Source organism: Tamandua tetradactyla, chromosome 3, assembly GCF_023851605.1.
Source record: "Tamandua tetradactyla isolate mTamTet1 chromosome 3, mTamTet1.pri, whole genome shotgun sequence".
In the NCBI taxonomy this organism is placed as follows: Eukaryota; Metazoa; Chordata; class Mammalia; order Pilosa; family Myrmecophagidae; genus Tamandua; species Tamandua tetradactyla.
Window position 1 is genome coordinate 129,834,930 of NC_135329.1, and position 22,260 is coordinate 129,857,189.

The following is a 22,260-nucleotide window of genomic DNA, read 5'->3' on the forward strand; positions in this document are numbered from 1 at the left end:
AGTAGCTACCCCTGCTGAGTATCAGTAAATGAAGATACTAGTTCAAAGTAGACAATTTTACTAGGGATAATTTATTTATTTTTAAGAGAATTATTGCTCTTAAAAAATTATTTGATTTGTGTGTGTGTGTGTGTGTGTGTAGTTATTCAGATATTTTATTTTTCATCTATGGGTCCCTGAGATACTAGCATATTATCAAGTCCCTTATATACCATCTACTAGAAATTAACATAAGTATTTAACATTCCTAAGGCAAAAAAGCAAAATCACAGAAGAATTCCTATGGAGCATCTGGCAGTTCTATTAACATAAAAACCAGGTAGTTTATTCCTAGTGCCCTTTGGTCCCTGCTCTACCTAGTAGTTTTAATGGGGCACCAGCCTCAAGGCATCACTGCAATATTTGGTTGACAGAAACTGACATATTTATGTAATTGCAGCTGGTTTCATACTAGTCTTCACACAAACAATCTAGGGATTTTTTAAAATACCCAGTGGCTTCAGAGCTTTTAAAGTTAGAAATATTTTCTTCAAAACTTTTTTGTCCTCCCTTTGCTATTATAAGCAGTGGATTTTATCTAGGGGCCATTTCTACTCAGCTATAACCTCCATGAAGGGAGGACCTGGATTTTATTTGCCAATCCCAGAGCCCAGCAAGGTGCCCAGCAAAGTGTCAAATATACTTCTTGAATGCTTGATTTGTATCTGGTGACTTGTTAGACTAATATATATGATCTAATTTTTATTAGCAACTGGGTTATCTATCTACCAAAAGAAACATATCTCATATCAAAACAAAACTTTAAAATGTATTTTAATATTTGCATATTAAAAATGTAAAATAAAAACCAAACAAGGAGGTCCAGAGATTTAAACCCTCTCTTCTCACCCAGCCCACTGCTCTTTCAACCACACTCTGCTGCTCCTCTTTTATGATTTTGTAAAAATAAAATTTAAATTAATTGTCTTTTTGGCAAGAATATATTTTTATATCCATTAAGAAAAACTAAAAACTTGTTTGTAAAAGTTTTTTATTGTATCCGTGCCACACAGAGTGAAAAATAACACTTCTAAAAAAAAGAATGCTACCTTTTCCACAACATCTTATTTTTAAATAAAACTTCAAGTACTCTTACATAGGTACAAAAAAAATTCTGATCTATTTGCCTCCAACAGGCCACCACAACACACAGTAGTTAAAACACAGTGGTTACAAATGTCTTTTAAATTTATTTCTGAGACAAGGCAAATGGGAGAGAAATGTTTCTATGAAAAAATACTGTGTGCGTGTAGGAAACTGTCACAATTTTATTCCACGTAGATACAAATGATTATACTTTAATTTAGGCCCTGGTAGCTTAAAATCATATAACAAAATAGAAAAATGGAAAACTAATATCCCCTACACCCTGTTTCAAAGGCAGGCACTACCAAGATTAAGGAGACGCCACAGTGTTGGTAGAGGATAATCACTGTACAAGCTATATAACTATAATTACCTCCAAACTAAAATAAAATGCTACAATCCCTCTAAGGCATAAACAATAATATCTGCAAACAATATATACACATAATACATATTTAAAACAAGACTTAATATAAACAATAATGAACAGTATATACAGGTCAATTTTTCTTCACTGTCTTTTGAAATACAATTTAACTACACAAGTGATGCAGCAACATATATATAAATGTACTTGTAACTCTACAGTAAAGTTTATTTTTAGTGCTTTTATAGCACATCAGTGTAAACAGTTTAACTTGGCTTTGTTTTATATTTTAAAACATTCCTTGTTGTATTTTCAAGATTTAAAGCAATTTTCTAGTTCTTCCTTTTCACAGAAAACGAAGATTCTGGATGTGGTTTAATCATAAATAATTCATAAAATTAAATACATTCACTAAAAAATAAACTACAAAGTAAAAAAATGAAAAATAGATATTTATTGAGAGGGAAAGGAAAACCATTTCCCATGTTAGAGCTCTGGTGTTGAATATTCAGTGCGATTTGATATATTTTAATTGCTATTGCACTATAACACCCTTTCCTTTGAAAATTCTTTGGGTGTGCTTCCCTGTTCTACCTAAATTAGCTGACAAATCACACAAACCAATAACCAAGGGCCTTGGTTGTTGTAGGAGTGAAGCCTTTAAAAGTGGTATTATTCTTCTGATATTTTTCTGACACTTACTCTAAGGGGAAAAAAAAAGTCATTATGTATGTGCCTTGCACGTTTATGTAAATACAGTTCACATTGCTGGTCTCATTTCCTTATTTAAAAGGAAAAAAAAAGATTACTATAACTTCAGCTCACTTTGAAAATATCTGTCCATTTTTTTTCAAAAAATTTCCTCATACTGTGGCCAGCTCTGCCAATATCAGAATCATCTTCATTAAAGGTTTCACAGTTGTCAAAAACAAGCCTGACATCTAGGGCAAAGGTTTCAAGGTTTGGATACCTAAAAGAAAACACATGATTAAAGATTGCTTTGTGATTGTGGATTATTTTTATAAATAAATGAAGAGGTAATAAAATGTAAAATAAAAAAACTGAAAGGAAAAAGAAAATATTAGGATAACTGCATTTAAACTGATATAAAATTTATGATATCCTTTTATAAATGGAACATTAACAAAAATTCCTTATGTTCTGCCACCATTTAAAGACAGATCTCTCTGAAGATCAAGACACATTTCAACCAGCTGACATTTTCTCTATAACCCATTTCCTATTTGACCTATATCACAATTCTCTGTGACAGGACTCTTTCCACTTGACTAGTCTATTAACTCCTCTGACCAACTGTATTACTTGTAGTTTCGTATTATTGCTTTGATATTTCAAATATATTATCAGCATTCAAAAATGTTTAGTTGCTGTAGAAATAAGGCAAATGCAGCCTATATACTATAAATAATATACTTGCCCTGAACTTTTACAATGACAAGCCAGGATATGCCATTCTGTTAAGTCTCCCCCATTCCCAATTTCTCTTCTCTCTCCAAATAAGATATTTTGCTCCAGCTTTGGTGCAGGATGATACAAAACAAGAGGAAAAAAAAATAAAAAGGAAAAAAAAAGGCAGATGCTATCCCTTCACCACAAATAAACTTATGAGAAAATTCCTTTTAGTAAGACAGCTGCTTCAGTATTTTTCTGGTAGTATAAGCCCAATTCTTTCTCTCTGTAGAACACAGAGAAGAAAACAGAAAGAAATGAATCCACCTAAACTTATTGGTAAGAGGGGAGTGGTCCATTTAAATTCAACGCAAGACAATTCAATACAGTTGAAAGACAGCTCTTAGAAATTAAAATTTTAAATTAATTCTAACTTATGATAAGCTGAATACTAAAAATTTACCCATTACAAGTCCCTGTGAAGTACTGACGCTCTAAGATCTTGTAAAAGTGGAATTCTAGTTCTTTAATTAAAAACCTTGTAGAACCTTTCCCTCTCTCCTTCTAATGTGTAATAATAAAGAAATAAAAGTTCTCTATCTGTAACAGGCTCACAAACAGTTGACTCAGTCCTTAGGTAACCTCATCCATTTTTCTGGACTTTAAGGGATGATTTTTTTAAACTGGGGTGAAATTCACAAAACAAAATTAACTGTGTTAAAGGGAACAATTCAGAGGCATTTAGTACATTCACAATGTTGTGCAACTGTCACATCTGTCTAGTTCCAAACATTTCACCACTTCCAAAGGAAACCCTGTATCCATTAAATAGTTACTTCCCAATTGCCCCCCCACCTCCGCCCACCCCAGACTGTGGCAATCACCAATCTGTCTCTGGATTTACCTCTTCTGGATATTTCATATAAATGGAATCATACAATATGGGTGGGGACCTTTTTTTTTTGGCTGTACAGACAATTTATTTATTTATTATTATAACCATGGGCCCACTTGGCCTGGGGAAGGGGGGGGGATGGGTAGGCCAGGGGGTCTGGGCCTAGCATGTACCCCCATGGGTGGGGACCTTTTTAATAAAATATTTTAAAGTTACTTAAAGGGATATTTCCTCTTCCGACTGCTCTTTAGTATTAGAAAAGGTTAATGATGAATGCTAGGGAGAACAGAATCCAGGAGAGAATTACAGGTAAAATAAGTATAATACCTGCATATATATCCTTCCTTTAAAGGACTGGGATTACTGCTGGAGCTCAGAAAGATTCATTAAAGCATACACATCTTCCCCTCTGTTCTATAAATTTCTAGTTTACAAATTTGAAATAATGTCTGTGAGTTCTGATCCCAACTCATTAATTTGGGTTAATCAAACAACCTAAAAGTTAAAAGAGCCCGAGTTCACTGGATTTTGCTTCCCACACAGCTGGCAAGATAAATAAGAGCACACAAAGCTGCTTTCCTATGCCTGCCTTTGCTGTGCCCCTATCTCCCCCTCTCACCAGAACTCATTCTCAATAGGGAGTTCAGTTTTGTAGCTCTTTTGGCAATTTGGTGTTAATTTCTAAGTCTGTTAGTCCTGGAGATTTTGAAGTTTAGGTTTATTCTCTATCCAGAAACTGGAGGATCATAGCAGATAAAGTCAAGAATTAAACACTAACAAAGTCTTCATGTGAATGTCTTTATACTGGCCATGGACATTACAAAGTCCATCATGTTGTTCTTCTAAACATCTGATTATTTTGATAGGTAGAAAAAACAGAAGAACTAGTCCACACATGGACGGCGCTTTTGCAGTTTGGTTCACATTAGAACCACGAGTTTTAATGGTTTAATTTTTTTTTTAATTTGGGAAGTTCTCTGTAATTTTTTTAAATTACTTTTTGTTGTGAAATGGTATCTATAAAATATAAACAAGACAATATCTTTAATGCATGTGAAGCTATTAAGCATCATAAAACACATACTCATAAAAAGATATTTTAAAATGTGTATTTTTGAATAAATCCATTATCATTCTATATTAAATTTAATACTCTCTAGTTCTTGCTAAATGATGGCTATCTAAATTTTTTTTTCCTAAAAGATTTAATATGGATACTTCTATAATTTTTTGAAAATAAAACAAAGTAGATATAACTCTTTGAAAGACTGATATTTCAGCCTCCAAGAAGTGATGATGATACCATCACAGCTTCTGGCTATTCACATGTGGATTGGCTTTGTGTGGGCTTGTTCTATACTCATTCATGTGGTTTTAAAGTGGGCTACTTAGTAGAAACAACAAAATTCCACTAAAGGCTGCTGCAGGAGTTTGTGTTGGTCTAACAAAGATCATTAACTATAACCAGGGAGTCATTTTACTCTTGGGATAGGATCACAAAGAGAATATAGTAGAAAGGAGAAAATACGTTTTCTTCTACTGTTAATACATGTATTTTCAGTATTCTCCTACAACTCAGAATAAAGCTTTCCATATTTAACATTTCCAGTGATCTTCTACAACTAGATTATGATAATCTGAAAGTACCATAGAGTCACTTTTTGTTAAATCCACATGAGATGGTGTCAATATTCCACTGATTCACAACATAGGCTTTTTATTTGGGGGCTCTAGCTTGCATGTTACTTTCTTTGAGAGCCTTCTCTGACATTTTTCCTTAATCTCCAGTCTGGGTTTGGGGCTTCAGTTTGGGCTTCATGTTGAGCTTCAGTTTGGGCTTCACGCAGGTTTATATTATAACTTAGCTTTTTAATTGCTTAAATAATTTTATTTTGTATTGTTTTTCAGACTATACTACTCTAACCAAATACCTACATGCAATTTTCCAAAGTCAGGGCCTCTATCTTTGCTGTTCTTTAACGTATCCTTAGCTCCCTAGAAAAGTGTCCACCACATATCAGGCATGCAATAAACATTTAATAAATTGAAATGATTTACTTACTGTCCACTATTTAGTTTCTCTCTAATGGTGGAAAAATCCATAGGCTTCTTAATAACTTTCTTATAACCAGGAACAAGTTTCAAGTTTACAGGAAGTAAAAAAGGCCATGCATCCTCATGAGTTTCCATCTCAGTCAGGATCATACTGAAGAAAATAATGGTTGAAATCAATATTTATGCTCTAGACTTATTTATAAATTTAGCTTTCTACTATAATCTTTCAGTTTAAGGCAATGCAAATTACTTTATTAAAAAAGAAAGTAATGCATTTGCTTATATCATAGATTTTACATATTTTCAGTTATGTGAATTGCCCAAGCATAACACAATGTGGTAAAAGGATCCTAAACAGGTAAAATGGAATGTTACGAATATATAGTTCTTGAAAACTGAGATAATACCTGCAAAGAGCAAGGTCCTTGGAGTCATCTCTTTTAGGTTTCTTTACAGAAGTAAAGCTTTCTTGTTTTAACAAGTTAATAGAAGTATTTTCTTCCATTTTTCTTTTTTTGAGGTCTTTGCTTCCTCTTTTTAATGAACTACTTGTAGATGCAGAGTCTTCATCTTCAGTATCACCCATCAAGGGTACTTTTTTGCCTTTCTTGGACTCATTAGACTTTTTTCCTTTGACATGAAATTTTTTGATTTTCAGAGTTTGACCACTTGCCTTTTAATGTAAAAAAAGTAAATGAAGGCACAAGAAAACAAATGTCTACAGAGCTCCTATTATTTTAAATTATGAAAGTATGACAGAACAAATAAAAGACATTATCTCTGATCTAGAAAGTTGCTGATTCTATTATTTTCAAGAAAATTCTGAATATTTTTCTCTCATAGTGTAAGGATAGACTCAAAGCATGAAAAAAATCTATTCATCTTAAGGATTCTTAAAACCTGAAGATGTTGATCCATCTTTGGTACTACAGAACTTAACAGCAGTTTCAGTCTATTCCTTTAGTCTAGGTCTCTAACCGAATGAACTTAAAGATTACCAAAGGACTCTCTTTTAGAACACAATGTAATTTTAAAGAGGTAAGCACAAACAAAACTAAAGTTGAAGAGACTTTAATAAAAAGCTAAGCCAAAACATGAAAGAGAGCTAATGAAATGTTAAATAGAGAAAAGTCATTTTTTAAAATAATCAGCTCTACTGGAAATTTATTTATTTATTTATTTTTTAAGACATCTGTTTTTGAGGAAAACAACATGGAAAGAAATGGCATGAGGAATATTATGGACCTGTGGCTAACTAGTTATGGAACTCTGGACAAATATCTGTGGACCACATTTTTTGATCAGTAAAATGCGAAAGATAAGACACACAACTGCAAATTTGAGAGTTGCTAGCTCTGAAATTACATTTAAAAAATTCAGTATGGCCTTATGTAATCAAATCATGACATTGCAAGCAGCACATTGATGAAACAATGAGGTTTCCCTCCTGCCCTCTGAATTTAGAAATAGAGAAATAAGTCAGTCTTCTGAGAGTTAAATGTTATCAATATCATAGGTTATAGAGAGATCTGTAAAATCACTGGTAGTATATGTTTTTGTTTTGATTCCCCAGAATTGTGCTAACCTTCTTTTGGAAAACTATTTCCCCCTTACTCAGACTGTCAAGAAATCCTAGATTGCATAGTCATATAACCAGTTCAGCAATAATGAATGTATTCTTGAAATGAATTTGACTGAAAACATTTCTTTGGAATATTTTAGACCAATTTCCTTGATGATTTCATAACGCTTTCAAGCAATATTTTAAAAAACTGTTCTTTTATTTAAACAATTGTAATTATCTAGTTCTCTATTGGCAGGATAGAAATATAATTAAGGAGATACATTAATTGACTAAAACAATAAGGTAAACTATATATTCAACACTGTCTCACATACCATGTAAGAAAATCACTATCTTTTGTAACTGACTAAAATAATTAAAATGTTTTACTAAGTCTCTTATCCATTAACAGTTACTAAATCTGATTATTTGTTTTCATATTACACTGAGAATATTGGAAGAAGACCATTTAATGAAGATTAAATAAAATTAGATTGACTAGTTCTATTTCATAAAATAAAAATAAAACTTCATAAATAATGGCCAAAAACATCTAGTTCCTATTTGAACTATAATAATATTAGGGATCATTTCTTAACAAATGAACAATCACTATAAGAAAATACGAAATTTAAATCACAGTGTCAAAAGAATCTTGCAATGTTGCAAAAAAGACAATGAAGTCTTTCTATCACTTTAATAAATAACATTTATTAGCCCGTCTCACTAGATAGTATATATGCCTTTACTTTAAAAACAAGCTTTTATTTACTATTACCCGATTACTTTTTTCTTGGGCAGAGAGCCAGTTTCTCTCCATCTTTTGAGAGCTCAAGTTCAAAAAAGAATTTCAGGGGTGGGCCACGGTGGCTCAGCAGGCAAGAATGCTTGCCTGCTACGCCAGAGGACCCGGGTTCGATTCCCGGTGCCTGCCCATGTGAAAAAAGTTAAAAAAAAAAAAAAAAAAAAAAAGAATTTCAGAGGGTCTTAAGCAGATCCTATCAGAGTATACATTTAAGGTTGTACTGCTATTATACATCAGAAACTGTGAGCTGGAAGCTAATGGGCTATAGAGACAGGTCCAGAATGTGCTATTTGGATCATATGGTGCTTGTAAAAATTATGAATTTGTTGCCAACATTTAAAATTTGGAAATACATACATAAATGTCCATAATCCTGACTTCCCTTGAAATATTGGAAGATCCAGTTATTTGACCCCACATTTCTATACAACAATGACTGCCTGGAGTTAAGTGATGACTGCCGCATTTAGACGGGGACTTGACTCTTCCATTTGTCACAATCCCCACCAGAGGGCTAATAAACTTTTTAATGTTATTTGCTTGCCTTTTGTAGGCACTGGAGTCTGAAATGCGTGATATGTGTTTGTATGTGTGTGTCTATGAATGTGCATAAATATGTATATACATACAAGTCTTTCGATTCTGTGATACATATATATATATAAATATATACACACAGACACACGGAATAAAAATATTTAGTCACAATGATCTCTATAGAAACAGCCATCTGAGAGCAAAATGTGTAGTATAAATAGCTGTAAATAACTATGAATTAACAGGAAGGATATTTGATATTTTAAAACCTTAATTTTCCCTAAAATATTAAGTTCAAATGTTAGAATATCATTGTTTTTTACTTTTATAAGAAATAGAACATCTATTTCACTACATTTAAACAAACCATAAAAAGCAGAGGCTTAGAAACTGTACATTCACATAGAAAGGTTCAGAGGAGATAACAGATCTTGTCTCTTGATTTACTGAAAACAAGACCATTTACAGACCTAGCAGGTGATAGCACAGCCCTTAAAACACTTATGTATTCAGAATTAATAAAATATTAAAGGAACTTTTTATAACTTAAAGGTAATGAAGTTAAAAGAAAATTTATGTGAAACCAGTGAAGATCATTGCTGGACTACATTTAGCTATATAAGACAAAAATGATCAAATAATGAGAAATTAAAAAGTGATCATTAGTAATTATGATCCCATGAGGGACCACTTGCTATTTTATAAAATCTATTCTAAAATATAATGAAGTATTAATATAAACAGTTCATAGAACCTTATCCTTTATAGAAATCTTACACATACATAATTGGTTTTGGCCTCATAAATCCCTGCCAAGCAGATACTTTTCCCATTTTACTTTGAGGCTAAGAAAAGCAACGTACTCCAATGTTTACACATCAGGGAGATCAGATAAACCATCAAAGAAAACTAAGAAGAAGCAAATACAGGAGGAAAATCATGTAAATAGAGTATCCTAAAAGCCAAATGAAAACAGTGTTTTAAGGAGGGAGTGTATAACTCTATAAATGTAACTGATAGGTCAGATGGGGTCTAAGAATGGATCAGTGGATTTAGCAATGTGGAGGTCAGTCGCTAAAAAGCAATTTTGGAGAAACTGTGGGTGTGAAATCTGATTGGAGTAAGTTTAAAAGAAAATGGGAGAAGAGAGAACGGGAGAAGAGCGATTGGAGAGACTCAGAACAGAAAACTTTCAAGGAATTTTTTGGTAAAGGGAAGGAGAAAACTGGAGGAAGTGAATCAAGGGAGAAGTGAAGCCAGAAGAGGATTATTGCTTATTTTTCTTAAGATGGTAAGTAGTAGCACGTCAGTAGACTGATGAAAAAAATCAGTGGAGAGAAACTGATGATGTAGGAAAAGAAAGAGTTGCTGGAGTAATGTTCCGGGCTGAGTGGGAATGGATTTGAGGCATAAGAGGAGGAACTGGTTTAGGAGTACTAGCAGTTCATGGGAAGAAGCAGTTCATTCAGGAAGGATGTCAGATTGGCACGATCTTCTGATATTTTCTTCTGATGGCTTTCATTTTCGGTGAAATAGGAGTAATGTTATCAGCTCAGAATAAAAATGGCGGGGTGGTAGTGGGGATGGATGGGGCAGCCTGGAGGTTTAATAAGATAGAGAAGGAATGATCCCCAGGCAGCATTATAGGCCCTCTTAAGGTTACATATCTTGAATTTAAAGGGATTGGGTGTTTTCTACAGTCAGATTCAGATACTCAGGCATAGGTGCTGTAGAAGACAGACTGGATTACCCAGAATTATAGTTTTACCAAGTGAAAGAGGCAAAGGTGCTAATGATTATGATAATGAGATACTGACACAGAATAGGCAAGGTTAGAAGGGAAGAGAGGACACAGTGTGGGAGGAGGCCAATGAAAAGGTATGAAGATAAATGAATTGAAGGTCCTGGTGAGATCAAAAGATGGTTGGAGCTGAAGTTCTAGAGGGAGTGAGCTGTAAAGAAAGGGGGCAGTGGACAGAGCAGATATCTGTAACTGAGATTAAGAGACCACACTGTTACAACAAAACAAAACAAAACAAAGAGATCACACTGAGGGAGGGACTGCCTAACAAAGGATCTGGCTCTCAATCCATGCTCAACCATTTAATTTTTTTACTCCTTACCTTCTACTGCTGATACCCATTTCTTTTGATTTTATCATATTGCTTCGCTCGTAATTAATTGGTATGAGAGGGCACAGGGTTCTATTGTCAATAGAAAATGACTTAAAATACATATGCTTAGTACATGACCCAGCAATTTCATTCCTAGGTATATACCCAAGAGAATTAAAAACATATGTAAATACAAAAACTTGTCCATACATGTTCATAGCAGCACTATTCATAATAGTTAAAAGGGAGAAACAATCCAAATGCCCATCACCAGATGAATGATTAACAAAATGTGGCTATCTATATAATGGAATATTATTTGGTCATAAAAAGGAAGAACTGATACATACTAAAACATGAATTAATCTTAAAAACATTATACTAAGTGAAAAAAAAGCCAGATAGAAAAGTTTAGATAATCTGATTCATTTATATAAAATGTCCAGAAAAGGCAAAATCAGATACAGAAAGTAGATTAATGGTTGCCAAGGGCTGAGGAGATGAAAATGAGGAATAACTGCTAATGGACATGAGAGTTCTTTTTGGGATGATGAAAATCTTCTAGAATTAAATAGTGATGAGGGTTGCACAAATTTGTGAATATACTAATAACCACTGAATAGTACCTTTTTGAAAAGTAAATTTTATGGTATATGAATTGCACAACCTCACCTCCTATAAAATTCTGAATTTGTATCTGGCAATTAAAAAGTTTTGGTTTATATCAGCCTTACCTTAGCAATGCAAGTTGGACAAAACCAATCCCCATCTGGTATGGTAGTAATCTTGGGTCTATGGCAATATGTATGACAGCCTTTGTCACAGCCATCACAAAGGAGGAGCAGTTCTTCATTATCTCCCTTTCGACAAATTTGGCAGTACTACAATACATGAAAAATCATTTAAAATTAACTCTCTGCTTTGAGAAATAGTTATTGGGATATTAATCTATATTAGTAATGAACATTCCGCTTGCTAACAAATATATAGTAGCCATACACATCTATGTATCTCTCATTACACAGATATGGACCACATGACGGGGTAAGCAATTCTATTGGGGTAAATGCACATTTCAGGTACACTGCAAAGAACAAAGCTAGAGGTTGAATGCCTGCACACACTTCAGAAGCATGTACACATTAACATGAAATAATTAACATGACATTAGAGCACAAAAAGCAATGAAGAGCTTTAGTACATGGTGTTATTTTAAAAATGTATTTCATCTTTTGATTGTCTTAGCATCCTCATGACATCCTGAGAAAGAAATAAGGGTTAGAGTCATTTTTAAAGAGCAAAATGAGGAAACTTGTATTAGTGTCAGAATTTTATATAATAATAATAAAAGATATTCATAGATTTTTTTTATTGAATCATTCATCTATTATTTTTATTGGTTTAGAAATGGACCCATACCAGGAAATTTGAAAGTCACAACAACTCGATATTAAATATGCACCACAAGTACATAAAATGCATCTACAAAATGATTTCTAAGGGGAAAAATATACAGTAAATTAAATGAAAGAATTTAAGAGATCCATGATTTATTTTCTGTTATTATCAATTCTTCTCTATTGAAAAACTTCTAAGACCATCAAGCTGTAATACAGAACTTCAAATTCTGCAAAGAGAAAATTTTTTTCATGCATATATACTCTGTATAACAATGTTAAAGAGAAAGAAGAAAAGTGAAAGAGACAAGTAAAAACTTTCAAGATGGCTTTAAAAAAGGATAAAAACATTTTTTTGACTTTTAGTTCAGATTTTCAGTCACAGTAGAAAATGTACTGCAATCAATATTTATAACATTAAAAACATTTAAACTGGAAATCATTTATATTGACATTTATTTATTTATATAATCTTAAAAACAAAAGAGCTTACTTGTTTAAACTTAATTTGTTTACTTTCAATGCAACATTAGATACTAGAGTCCACCAAATATTATTTGTCCAAGAAGAATTTAAAACTGGTTTTGATTATTTTTAAAAGGATAGTTTCTTTTAACTTGGTAAAGATGATTCCAGATGCAGAGAATAATGCCTTAACACTTGTAATAAATGTTACTCTGGATTGGGAAAAAAAAAACTAAATTTGAGCATTGTGAAAACTGCAGGTTCATTATTGTGTGGAAATTGTAGGAAGAAGTGAAAAACCATAGAAGAAATCACTTTTGTTTGTATAGAATGAATAAGGCTTAGAGTAGTCTAAGCATAGAGGTAAAAATGAAGGATAATTTATTTAAGGATCATTATTTTCTTGATGGTACAACTACTTTAAATAAAGGGATTTCACCCCAAGTAATTCATGAAAACAAATTTCAAATGTCTGAATTTTATGGTTATTCTGCAATTCAAAAGTAAATGTATAGTAACTGATAAAATCTGTATATCATAGATGCCTCTGTATATAATCTGATATATTTAAAATACTTGTATATGATTTTTTAAAATGTCTCTCTGGAAAATACATGAAACATAGCTTTTATTTTAAACAGATACCATTTTGGTGACTAGTACAAATAGGAACTCATGATGTGATAATTAATTGGATTTGTACCAAAAAGGTGAAAAAACAGTTTAAATTATCAGAACAGAGACTAAAGATCTAGTCTTCACGTCAATCACCTCCAGTGCCAAATACATGATACAAGTGTACAAGCTGAGAGCTCTCTGCTTATTTTGTATTTATTACTTAAAAATTTCTTAGCATTAAAAGAAATGGAAATTGATAGAGATACAAAAAACATTTTAGGTATGCAGTGAAGGTAGCAGGTAATGTTAGCAACTGGAATGTTTACCAGAGCAAAAGGGCCTTCAAAGTATTTAGATCCAGTTTGATCTGAATAGGTTAACAACAATTATGCTGATAAAATATAGGAAACAACTTCAGTTAGAGTTATAAGCATAGTCAAAGGAGGTAGAAATAAGATTTAAAAAATAAAAGACACCACATTTGGCAGGTTTCTTCAGAACACTCAAAATAAGGAGGAAAATGTCAAAATTATTTAAGAATTAGGCAAATTCTCAAAGTGTACATTATTTTGGCAATAAATAATATATAATTAAGAAAGATCTGTAGGTTGGAAAAAGCAGGACAAAGTAAATTAGTTATAGTATTTCTTAAATAAAAACACTTACAACTTTCATAATTGATTTTTCCCATGCTATTGATTTCTGTAATTGCTGAATGCACAGAGCTACCTGTGCAGCACTGCGAGCTTCTGTTAATGCCCTTCTCCATACCCTGAGCCCTGGAGCAATATCCTCTTCAATTCTGCATTGAAATATAGAAAAATTAAGTAGGTCATGTCCACATTTATGGTTACTGAATGTGAAACAATCATCAACACTGAAAGCCAAGCAATGACAAAAACATGTAACAGCCAGTAAGTATAAGGTTTAAGCAACTAAATTTGATGTAGTGCAGAGACTGTGGCTACGTGCCTCAAAGCTTAGTCACAACCAGGTAAATGTAAGCTCACTTTGCAGGATTATCAGCGCACATAACAACAAAAAAATGTTTTTACAAAGCATCATGCAAATAGCATGATCCATATGGATCACAGACATACAAGAAGATACATAGATAACAGGCAATAGAAAATAGGCTCCAATTAGCAAAGAAGCACAATAATTTTTTAAGTTAATCTCAATAACCTACCCGTCACCATCACCACTAATGGATGGTGCAGGAGCAGGGACAGTAACTGTGCCCACATTATCCAGTTTGATCTGAATGGTGGTACTTAAGGGGCTCTTCAGATACCTTCTTTCAATGTTCCGTTCCAAATCAGCCAGTCTGGTTACAGCTATATCTAGGGGGTTGTCATTCTTCCGTTCTAGTGCATGTGCACTGCTTTCATCTTCGCCAGTAAATTCTCCATCAAGATCCTTGCACAATTTAGAAAATGACTTATGTTCAAAATATACCAAGTCCTCCCTTTCTGATGCAGGCTCTGGACACATCCAACCCTACATATCAAGAGAATAGTGTTATTACAGTTTCCTCTCAAAATGCCTGATGGGTGAATTAGCTTCATTTAAAACACAGAAATTGACACCAGCAGTTCTCAAGGATCTGTATAGTAAGTTTTTACCTCATCTTTCCTAATGCTAGGCAGATACATGAACAAAAAATTAAAAGAAATAGTTGTAAGAAAAGTCTGCAAAAGACCTTTGATACTATGAAGGGTATAATACAAATTCTTAAGGATTTTAGAATAAATTATTAATTTTAATTATTAATTCCATGGGATTATTGAAGTGGGAGCCCCCTGGTAGCCACTAAACCTTATTCTTACTTTCCATTTTTATTCTTTCTGCTGCTTTTCTGTATAGGCCCTGGTATACCATTTTACTCTGGCTACAGAACTTTTGCATAAACAGTTACTTTTGTCCATATGGCTTTTTTTCCCCCTTGGTCCTCTTTATCTAGTTAACACCACAGGGAATTGCTCTCTGATATTCAGGAAATAAATCCCTCTTTAGTAGACTCACATAGGACTGTATATAACGCTCCATAGTCTTGGCATGGATGCAATTTTAGTGTGATTATTTGGTTAACACCCTTGTACCTCTAGATTCCATGAGGGCAGGGAACATGTCTGCCTTTACTCATTTTCTCTCCAGCATAGTAAAGGCAAATAGTTGGCACCCTACATATATACTGATTGAATAAATGAATGCTCTTGTAACTTAGCTTGCTTATACTGATCTTCTAGCTCAAATTCCTTCACAGATTCCCTATTGTTTAATGAAGTCCAAGATTTTTACCATGACATTCAAATATCTCAATCTATCTCTCTCTCTCTCATAGATTCTGCATATACATGTACATATATCTTACCTCTCCTAACATATGTCAAGCTTTCTAAGGGCAGGAACCATAGTTTAGTCAATTTTGTGATGAATACTATCTGATGTAGAATATGTACTTAGTAAGTGCTTATTAAATGAAAAACAGAGTGAATATCATCCTTTTTATTAAATCTCTTTAGAGATAATTATTTTATACACTTATATATTAGGATCATTTTACTCCCTTGAACTTAATAGAGCATTTATGTTTAGAAAAGGAGGGTAGAATTATGAGTAGTATGAATAAATGCATCAGGTACAAGTCACATCAAATGAACTTCATGCTTATATTTTGAAATGGACACTAAATTGCAAAGCCAAGTGAACTCTGTAAACATAGTATATCTTTACTTCTGAAATGTTAATTGACAACTCAAAAAAAAAAATGAGTCGTAGATTAGAGTTGGAGAAATCTATACGGTTGAAAACCGTATCCAGGGAATGGTGATTAACAGAGATTGTCAACTTGGGAAAGGTCCTAAGTGCCATTGTCCAAGGACTCCATATTTAGCTTGTCCTGTTAATACATTTATGAATAACTTGGTTGACAACTAGTAAATCTAAGAGAACACTTAAAAAGAGACATAAGAGCTGTCTTTAGAGGAGTTGAGAGGATGATTAGATTTTTTGTAAACTCTCAGGAATAAAACTAGGACTAGGGATTCAGATTTTCCTACAATACAAAAAAAAACTTCCAAATTATTAACAGTATTAAAAAAAACAGAAACAAAGGTACATAAATAGTCCTAGGCGACCTGCTTAATGCGTCTTCAATGGCTAAGTTCTCAGGTTAAACATAACTATTATCTTTTTAAGGGAAAAAAAGTATTAAATTCTTTATAGATAGTTAAAATAATTACTATTTTATTTTTCATCACTTGTATTTATAGACTCTTCTTCAAGACTAATATGATTGCAATTCAGTTCTTTAAATAATATAGAACAATTAGTAGGAAAATAATCTAACTTAGTTACTGAGAAAATAGCCAAGAACACGTTAGCAGCTATCATGTGTTAAGGTTAATACACCAAACTCTGAGTATGTCACTAGGAAAATGTCTCAGGTTCACATTTTGACTTCATACATACTTTAAAAAAGCTTGACAATATGTTTCCTAGTCTACAACCAATTAGAATTTATAACCACAAGTTGGCGGAAAATATGACTAGTAGAACCAATAAAATGTAAACAAGCAAGTATAAACAATTGACCATAAGAGAGGGAAAAGACAGACTATAGAAAGCAGGTGGAATAGTTTAGAAAGCAAAACATTTTAGGATCCTTTAGTGTAGGGGTATAACTTTATCACATCTCCTGAGGGATTAATTGCCTAATAATTGGTCTTCATACTGATGTTCCCATGCCATGAAAATAATATAAATTACATTCTTTATTTTCAAATTAACAAGGCAGTAAAATATGTAATATAAGAGACCCAACAAACATGTTAACAATTATGGCACTTCTTGCTAATTGTCACGGTTTGCCAACCCCCAATCAACATCATTCCTGTTAATCCTTAAGAACACCTAGAGCTCTATCTGAGATTTTACAAAAGTTTCATGCACTAAGTTTATTTCTCAGAAACGTAAAACATTTAGATAGTTCCTAGGCCAGATAAGTTCTGAAACCCAGAGGTGCGAGTCTCTCCAAGACCAGTTCCAACTCCCTATCCCCTACTGTCAACACCCCTTTTCAACATGAAAAAAGTTAGGATGGACATATCCAAATATCCTTAAAGATTGGGAAAAAGATCAAAGGAGAAGGAGAAGTTATAACAGAGAAGATAGGATTTAACAAATTAGTATGACAACTGAATCATTATATTGCTATTTCTTTTTAGTTTCCAGTGTCTTGGAGCAGCTAGAAAGAAAAACCTGAAATTGTGGAACTGTAACCCACACCAAACTTTGAAATCTGTTCTATAACTACTTGTTAAAATGTACTTTGAAATTCATTGCTTTTTTGTATACATGCTATATTTCACAATAAAAAATGTTTAAAAAATTATGCCACTAAATGGAGTATTTTTCATTTCTCCAGAAAATTAACTTATGTAGAAGAGTTCATTTGTTGAAGATGCCAGATAAATGAGGCATTTTATATTGTATTACAGTACCAGGAGGAAGACACATATAGTTTGCTAGCACAATAGGTTCAGTAAATGATACATTTTTCCTTCCCAAAGTTGGTAATTTGGTTTTTGGCAAGAAAAGGATACTTAAACTGCATTTTCGGAGTTCCTCAAAAGTTTCTAAATGCCAATATTAAACTAAATGTGAAATGAAATTTCAGTTATTAGATAAGATGGTATTATGTCATAAATTTCTCTTTCTGAATAAAAAATGAAATATCAAATCACATTACACGGGGAATAAATTTGCTAAACCTTTAAAGTTGTCCTTCCCTTTCAAGCTTATTTGTCACCCAACCATTTATTCTTAGAGATACCACAAGTATCAGTTAAGAAAATTTTTATTCCCATCTCTCTTTCCTTTCGCCTGTCCTCTGGAGGTCAATTCTGATCATTACCTATGACAGGGTAATTCTTGGTAGAAAAATAATAAAAACTTTACACATATATTTGGTGTGTGTGTGTGAATTTGTGGGTGAATCCTAATATAAAAGTTATTTGGATATATCTATATTGTTCTCCAAATTTAAACTATATGGAGTAAGTTTGACATCTAATGTGGTGTAATAGTTAAGTTCATGTGTCAATTTGGCTAGGTGTCCAGTTGTTTAATCAAGTAAGCACTGGCCTGATTGTTATTTTGTGGATTTAAATCATTAGTCAGTTGACTGCATCTATGGCTGATTACATCTACAACTGACTATGGGACTGCATTCAATATTAAGAAAAGTTTTATCTGGTTGAAGGCCTTAAAAGGTAGTCAGAAAGAAGAATTTCTGTCTCTACTTCAGTCAGCCAGCTTCTCCTGGGGAATTCACTGAAACCTTTTTTGGGTTCCCAATTTGTAGTCTGCCTTATGAAATTCGGACTAGGCAATGCCCATATGAGCCAGTTCCTATAATAAGTCTTATAATATTTACACACACACACACACACACACACACACACACACACACAGACACATACGTATGTCCTGTTGGTTCTGCTTCATTCTGTTTCAATCGAAAATCTGGACTAATATACATGGCTTGCACATAAGAAGTTTATGAGATACTACAGCTAGAGTTTGATGGGATTTGTACTATATTATTACACTTATCATGGGAAAAAACTATAGATTCTGTTTGTGGTAAAGGACTTTGTACCAGGCATACTATTTCTGAATATCATTAAAGAAACAATAAAGAACATTAAAAAAGTAAAAAGAACATAGACCCTGAAGCCTGACAGACTTTGTTTGAATTCACAGTTAGCCATTTACTATATGACCATGGACAGGTTACTTACTCTGAGCCTGGTTCTTTACCTGTGAAATGAGGGAAATTAATTCAGGAATGTTTTGAGAATTAAAAGAGATAAAATTTGTAAACATTTAGCACAATTACTGGCAAATAGTAGGTATGCAATAAATATTAGTTCCTTTTCATTATCCTAAAAACATATTTTATTCCAAGTCAATTTTACCTTCACTTGTAAACTTGCAGATGCAACTCTCCTTTCCAGATCTTCTACCTGTTGAAGAACACTCAAGTCCATTTCCATTGCTTGCTCTTCTACTGACCAGTTCTCCACAACATCTCGCGTTACTTGGTTTTCTTCATTTTCATTTAATTCAATAATAGCAACTATATTTGAAAATAAATTAATTTTTAAAATCTGATTTATTGTCCCCTCATGCTGATTTCTTCCTTATAAATATAATTTCAGGGGTGACATATACATATATATAGAATTTAACTCACACAAATGCATTTGACACATGCAGATAACTTCTTATTAAAAGTATGAATATTCTTTTTAAGAAATAAAAAACAATATGTCTGTGAGTACAAAAAACTGAAAAGAAACTAATAGCAATTTAAGAAATACAAATAGTTACTGTTGAGCAAAATAGGAAAAATGTCTATTAGTAATAACTTAATAAAGACATACTAAACTAAGTGTTAAACTAAAGGAATTAATCACCTTATAACTAAGCAAGAGAGCAGACAGCTTTTTTAGGTACATACCATCCTTATTCCTGATGCAGGCTTGAGTAATATAATCCAAGTGTTTCTGGATTTGTTTTTGTAATGCCTTTTCTCTTATTCCTCTGAGATGGAGCACTTTGAGCAAAGCTTTTAGGTCTTCTGGGTCAATAATTCTCCACCAACCAAACTGCATTTCTAAATCAAGATACATATGTTGATTTTTTACAGATGTGTGAACATGAAGTAATGGCATGATGCAAATCAAAAGACTTATTAACTATATATAAAATAATCAAAGACTCAGTTATAATGTAGAATCTATAATAATGAAATAAAGTGAGGAGCTTTAACCCTCTAAATGCACCTACCTTCTGGAATAGGTATTGGACTAGGAAAATCTACTGGTTTTGCTACTTCAACAGCTGCAGATTGAGTTGAAGAGACCTTTTCATTCTGTGGCACTGGAGATTCACTCTTACTTGAGGTAATATTGGGAGTCAAGAATGAATTGCCATTTCCTTCTGATAATCCCATCCCAGATCCTAGACTAGGTAAAGGTGTTGTAAATGGAATATTGGAAGTAAGCACACCTGTGGGCCACCCACAAAACTGAAGTCCCATCATAGAAACGCCACTTTTCATCTGTCAAAAACAAAACAAAACAAAACACAATATAAAAGCAAAATAACTAAGAAGTCTGGGAAAATGTTTAGCATTTGAAAATTTTCAAATTCTGGAAATACATTCATTTATTTATCACATTTACAGGAAAGCTAAATACAATACCAACAACAATGTTACACTCCATGTTCTTATTTGTGCCCCAAAGTCATTTTCTTTTTAGACGTTCTGTAACAGTAATAAGTTGAAAAAATAATTAAAGAAGCAAATGCTTAAGGCTTAGGCATAGACCAGAAATCACTAGTTCTGATAAAGCTTGATGATAGCAATTCTGACTCTTCTCAGTTTTCCAACTGTGTCAGGATTATTATTATAACTATTCAACTGATTCCACCTTGAAGGAAAATCTTTGTGGAGTCAAAGTTTAGACAAAGCAACATAAAAATGAATCAAACCTTCAGTACAAACCTGAAGAGGTGATAAAGCAAATGGATTTAGGCCAATAGGATTTTGAGCAGAAGATGATCCAAGAAGTGGGGCTGGGGTAGGTGACGGTGACTTAGATGGTGGCTGAGATGGAGGAGCCACTAAAGAAGCAGTTGACATATCAGCATGGGTAACTGAAGTATCATCACAAGGTGTTCTTGGCAAAAGGCTAAACCACTGTCTGTTCTTTTCAGTCAGTGTTTTTAACAACTGGTCACTGGGGAGAGGACTGTAGAATTTCCCTGGACCGCTCAAACCAGTATTAAACAGATTATTAGAATCTGTTTTCTCTACATTGCTTTGTATTGCTGTTGATTGAAGGCTGCCTAGTGAATGTTTTCCACTGTTTTGATAAGACAACGTGCAACCATTTGCACTGCCATTTGGTTTGGAGATCATAACATCTGACTCAGGAGGCATCTTAGCTACTTCTAAAAGTTTGCTTAATTTGGAAAAAGAGCCAGGTTTCTGAAGAAATAGGTTCGTGTTATCTTTTTCTTTACTATCTTCCTTTTGCTGACAATGATCTTTATTTAAACAGTGTAAAGTGTCCCCAGCAGTCTCAAACATTTCTTCTTTGACCTGGATGCTTTCTGCCTTTTTAAATTTTTCTTTTTCTTTTGCAATTTCTTCTAGTCCTACAAAATTGAAAAGCATTATGAAGATTAGTTACTCCAGAAGAAACCACTACAGTTTAATTATAATTTATAACTATTTCTCAAATTACATGCATAAGAACTTTAACTCTTCTAGATTAGCTAATAACATTTTTTCCTTTTTTATTAATTAGATCTTCTCTCGTTGAAAAATTAATGTGTATCACTAAAAAATTAAAATATAAAAGACATAAGTATTCAAAGCCTTACTGTACCACAAAAATTACTATTCATTTTTGTATAAGTTCTTTTAGGAGTTCTCTATGCACACACACATTTAAACCTATAAAATTAAAAAAGGGAATCTTCTCATATATATATTATTCTAACCTACATGCTTTTCTGAATAATACTACATGAACATTTTTACATTTCAATAAACAACTACATCATAAATTTTAATGGCTACAAAACAGGCAATGAAATGTATCTTCTCCTGTTTAATGGATATTTGTAGGGTCCAATTATTCACTATTATAAGCAATGATATAAATGATGAATGTCTTTGTTATTTATATCTTTGGACTTTTTTTTTCTGATTCACTTCTTCAGTGAATTTCTAGAAATAAACTTACTGAGTCCTGATATGTATTTTTCAGGGTTTTGAATTACTCTGTATGCTTGTTTGAAAGGATGTTATGTACCCTAGAAAAGC

The 22,260-nt window shown here is 32.9% G+C and overlaps 1 protein-coding gene across 24 annotated transcripts in view; it reads right to left on the reverse strand.

Annotated features, from left to right (window-relative positions):
• Positions 1 to 856: 856 nt before the first annotated feature.
• Positions 857 to 22,260, reverse strand: part of BAZ2B (bromodomain adjacent to zinc finger domain 2B) — a 496,810-nt gene continuing 475,406 nt past the window's right edge. For 10 of the 24 annotated variants that reach the window (XM_077153943.1, XM_077153961.1, XM_077153956.1 and 7 more), the window contains 10 exons: positions 20,932 to 21,587; positions 20,211 to 20,484; positions 19,882 to 20,037; positions 19,337 to 19,497; positions 14,542 to 14,852; positions 14,019 to 14,154; positions 11,607 to 11,753; positions 6,260 to 6,525; positions 5,860 to 6,003; positions 858 to 2,462 (listed from right to left, as the gene is read on the reverse strand). In XM_077153943.1, coding sequence (XP_077010058.1) covers positions 2,309 to 2,462; positions 5,860 to 6,003; positions 6,260 to 6,525; positions 11,607 to 11,753; positions 14,019 to 14,154; positions 14,542 to 14,852; positions 19,337 to 19,497; positions 19,882 to 20,037; positions 20,211 to 20,484; positions 20,932 to 21,587 — 2,405 coding nt within the window. In that variant the 3' untranslated portion in view covers positions 858 to 2,308. Of the gene's footprint in view, positions 2,463 to 5,859; positions 6,004 to 6,259; positions 6,526 to 11,606; positions 11,754 to 14,018; positions 14,155 to 14,541; positions 14,853 to 19,336; positions 19,498 to 19,881; positions 20,038 to 20,210; positions 20,485 to 20,931; positions 21,588 to 22,260 lie in introns of all 24 variants that reach the window. The other 14 variants (XM_077153953.1, XM_077153960.1, XM_077153959.1 and 11 more) reach the window with 5 other exon arrangements.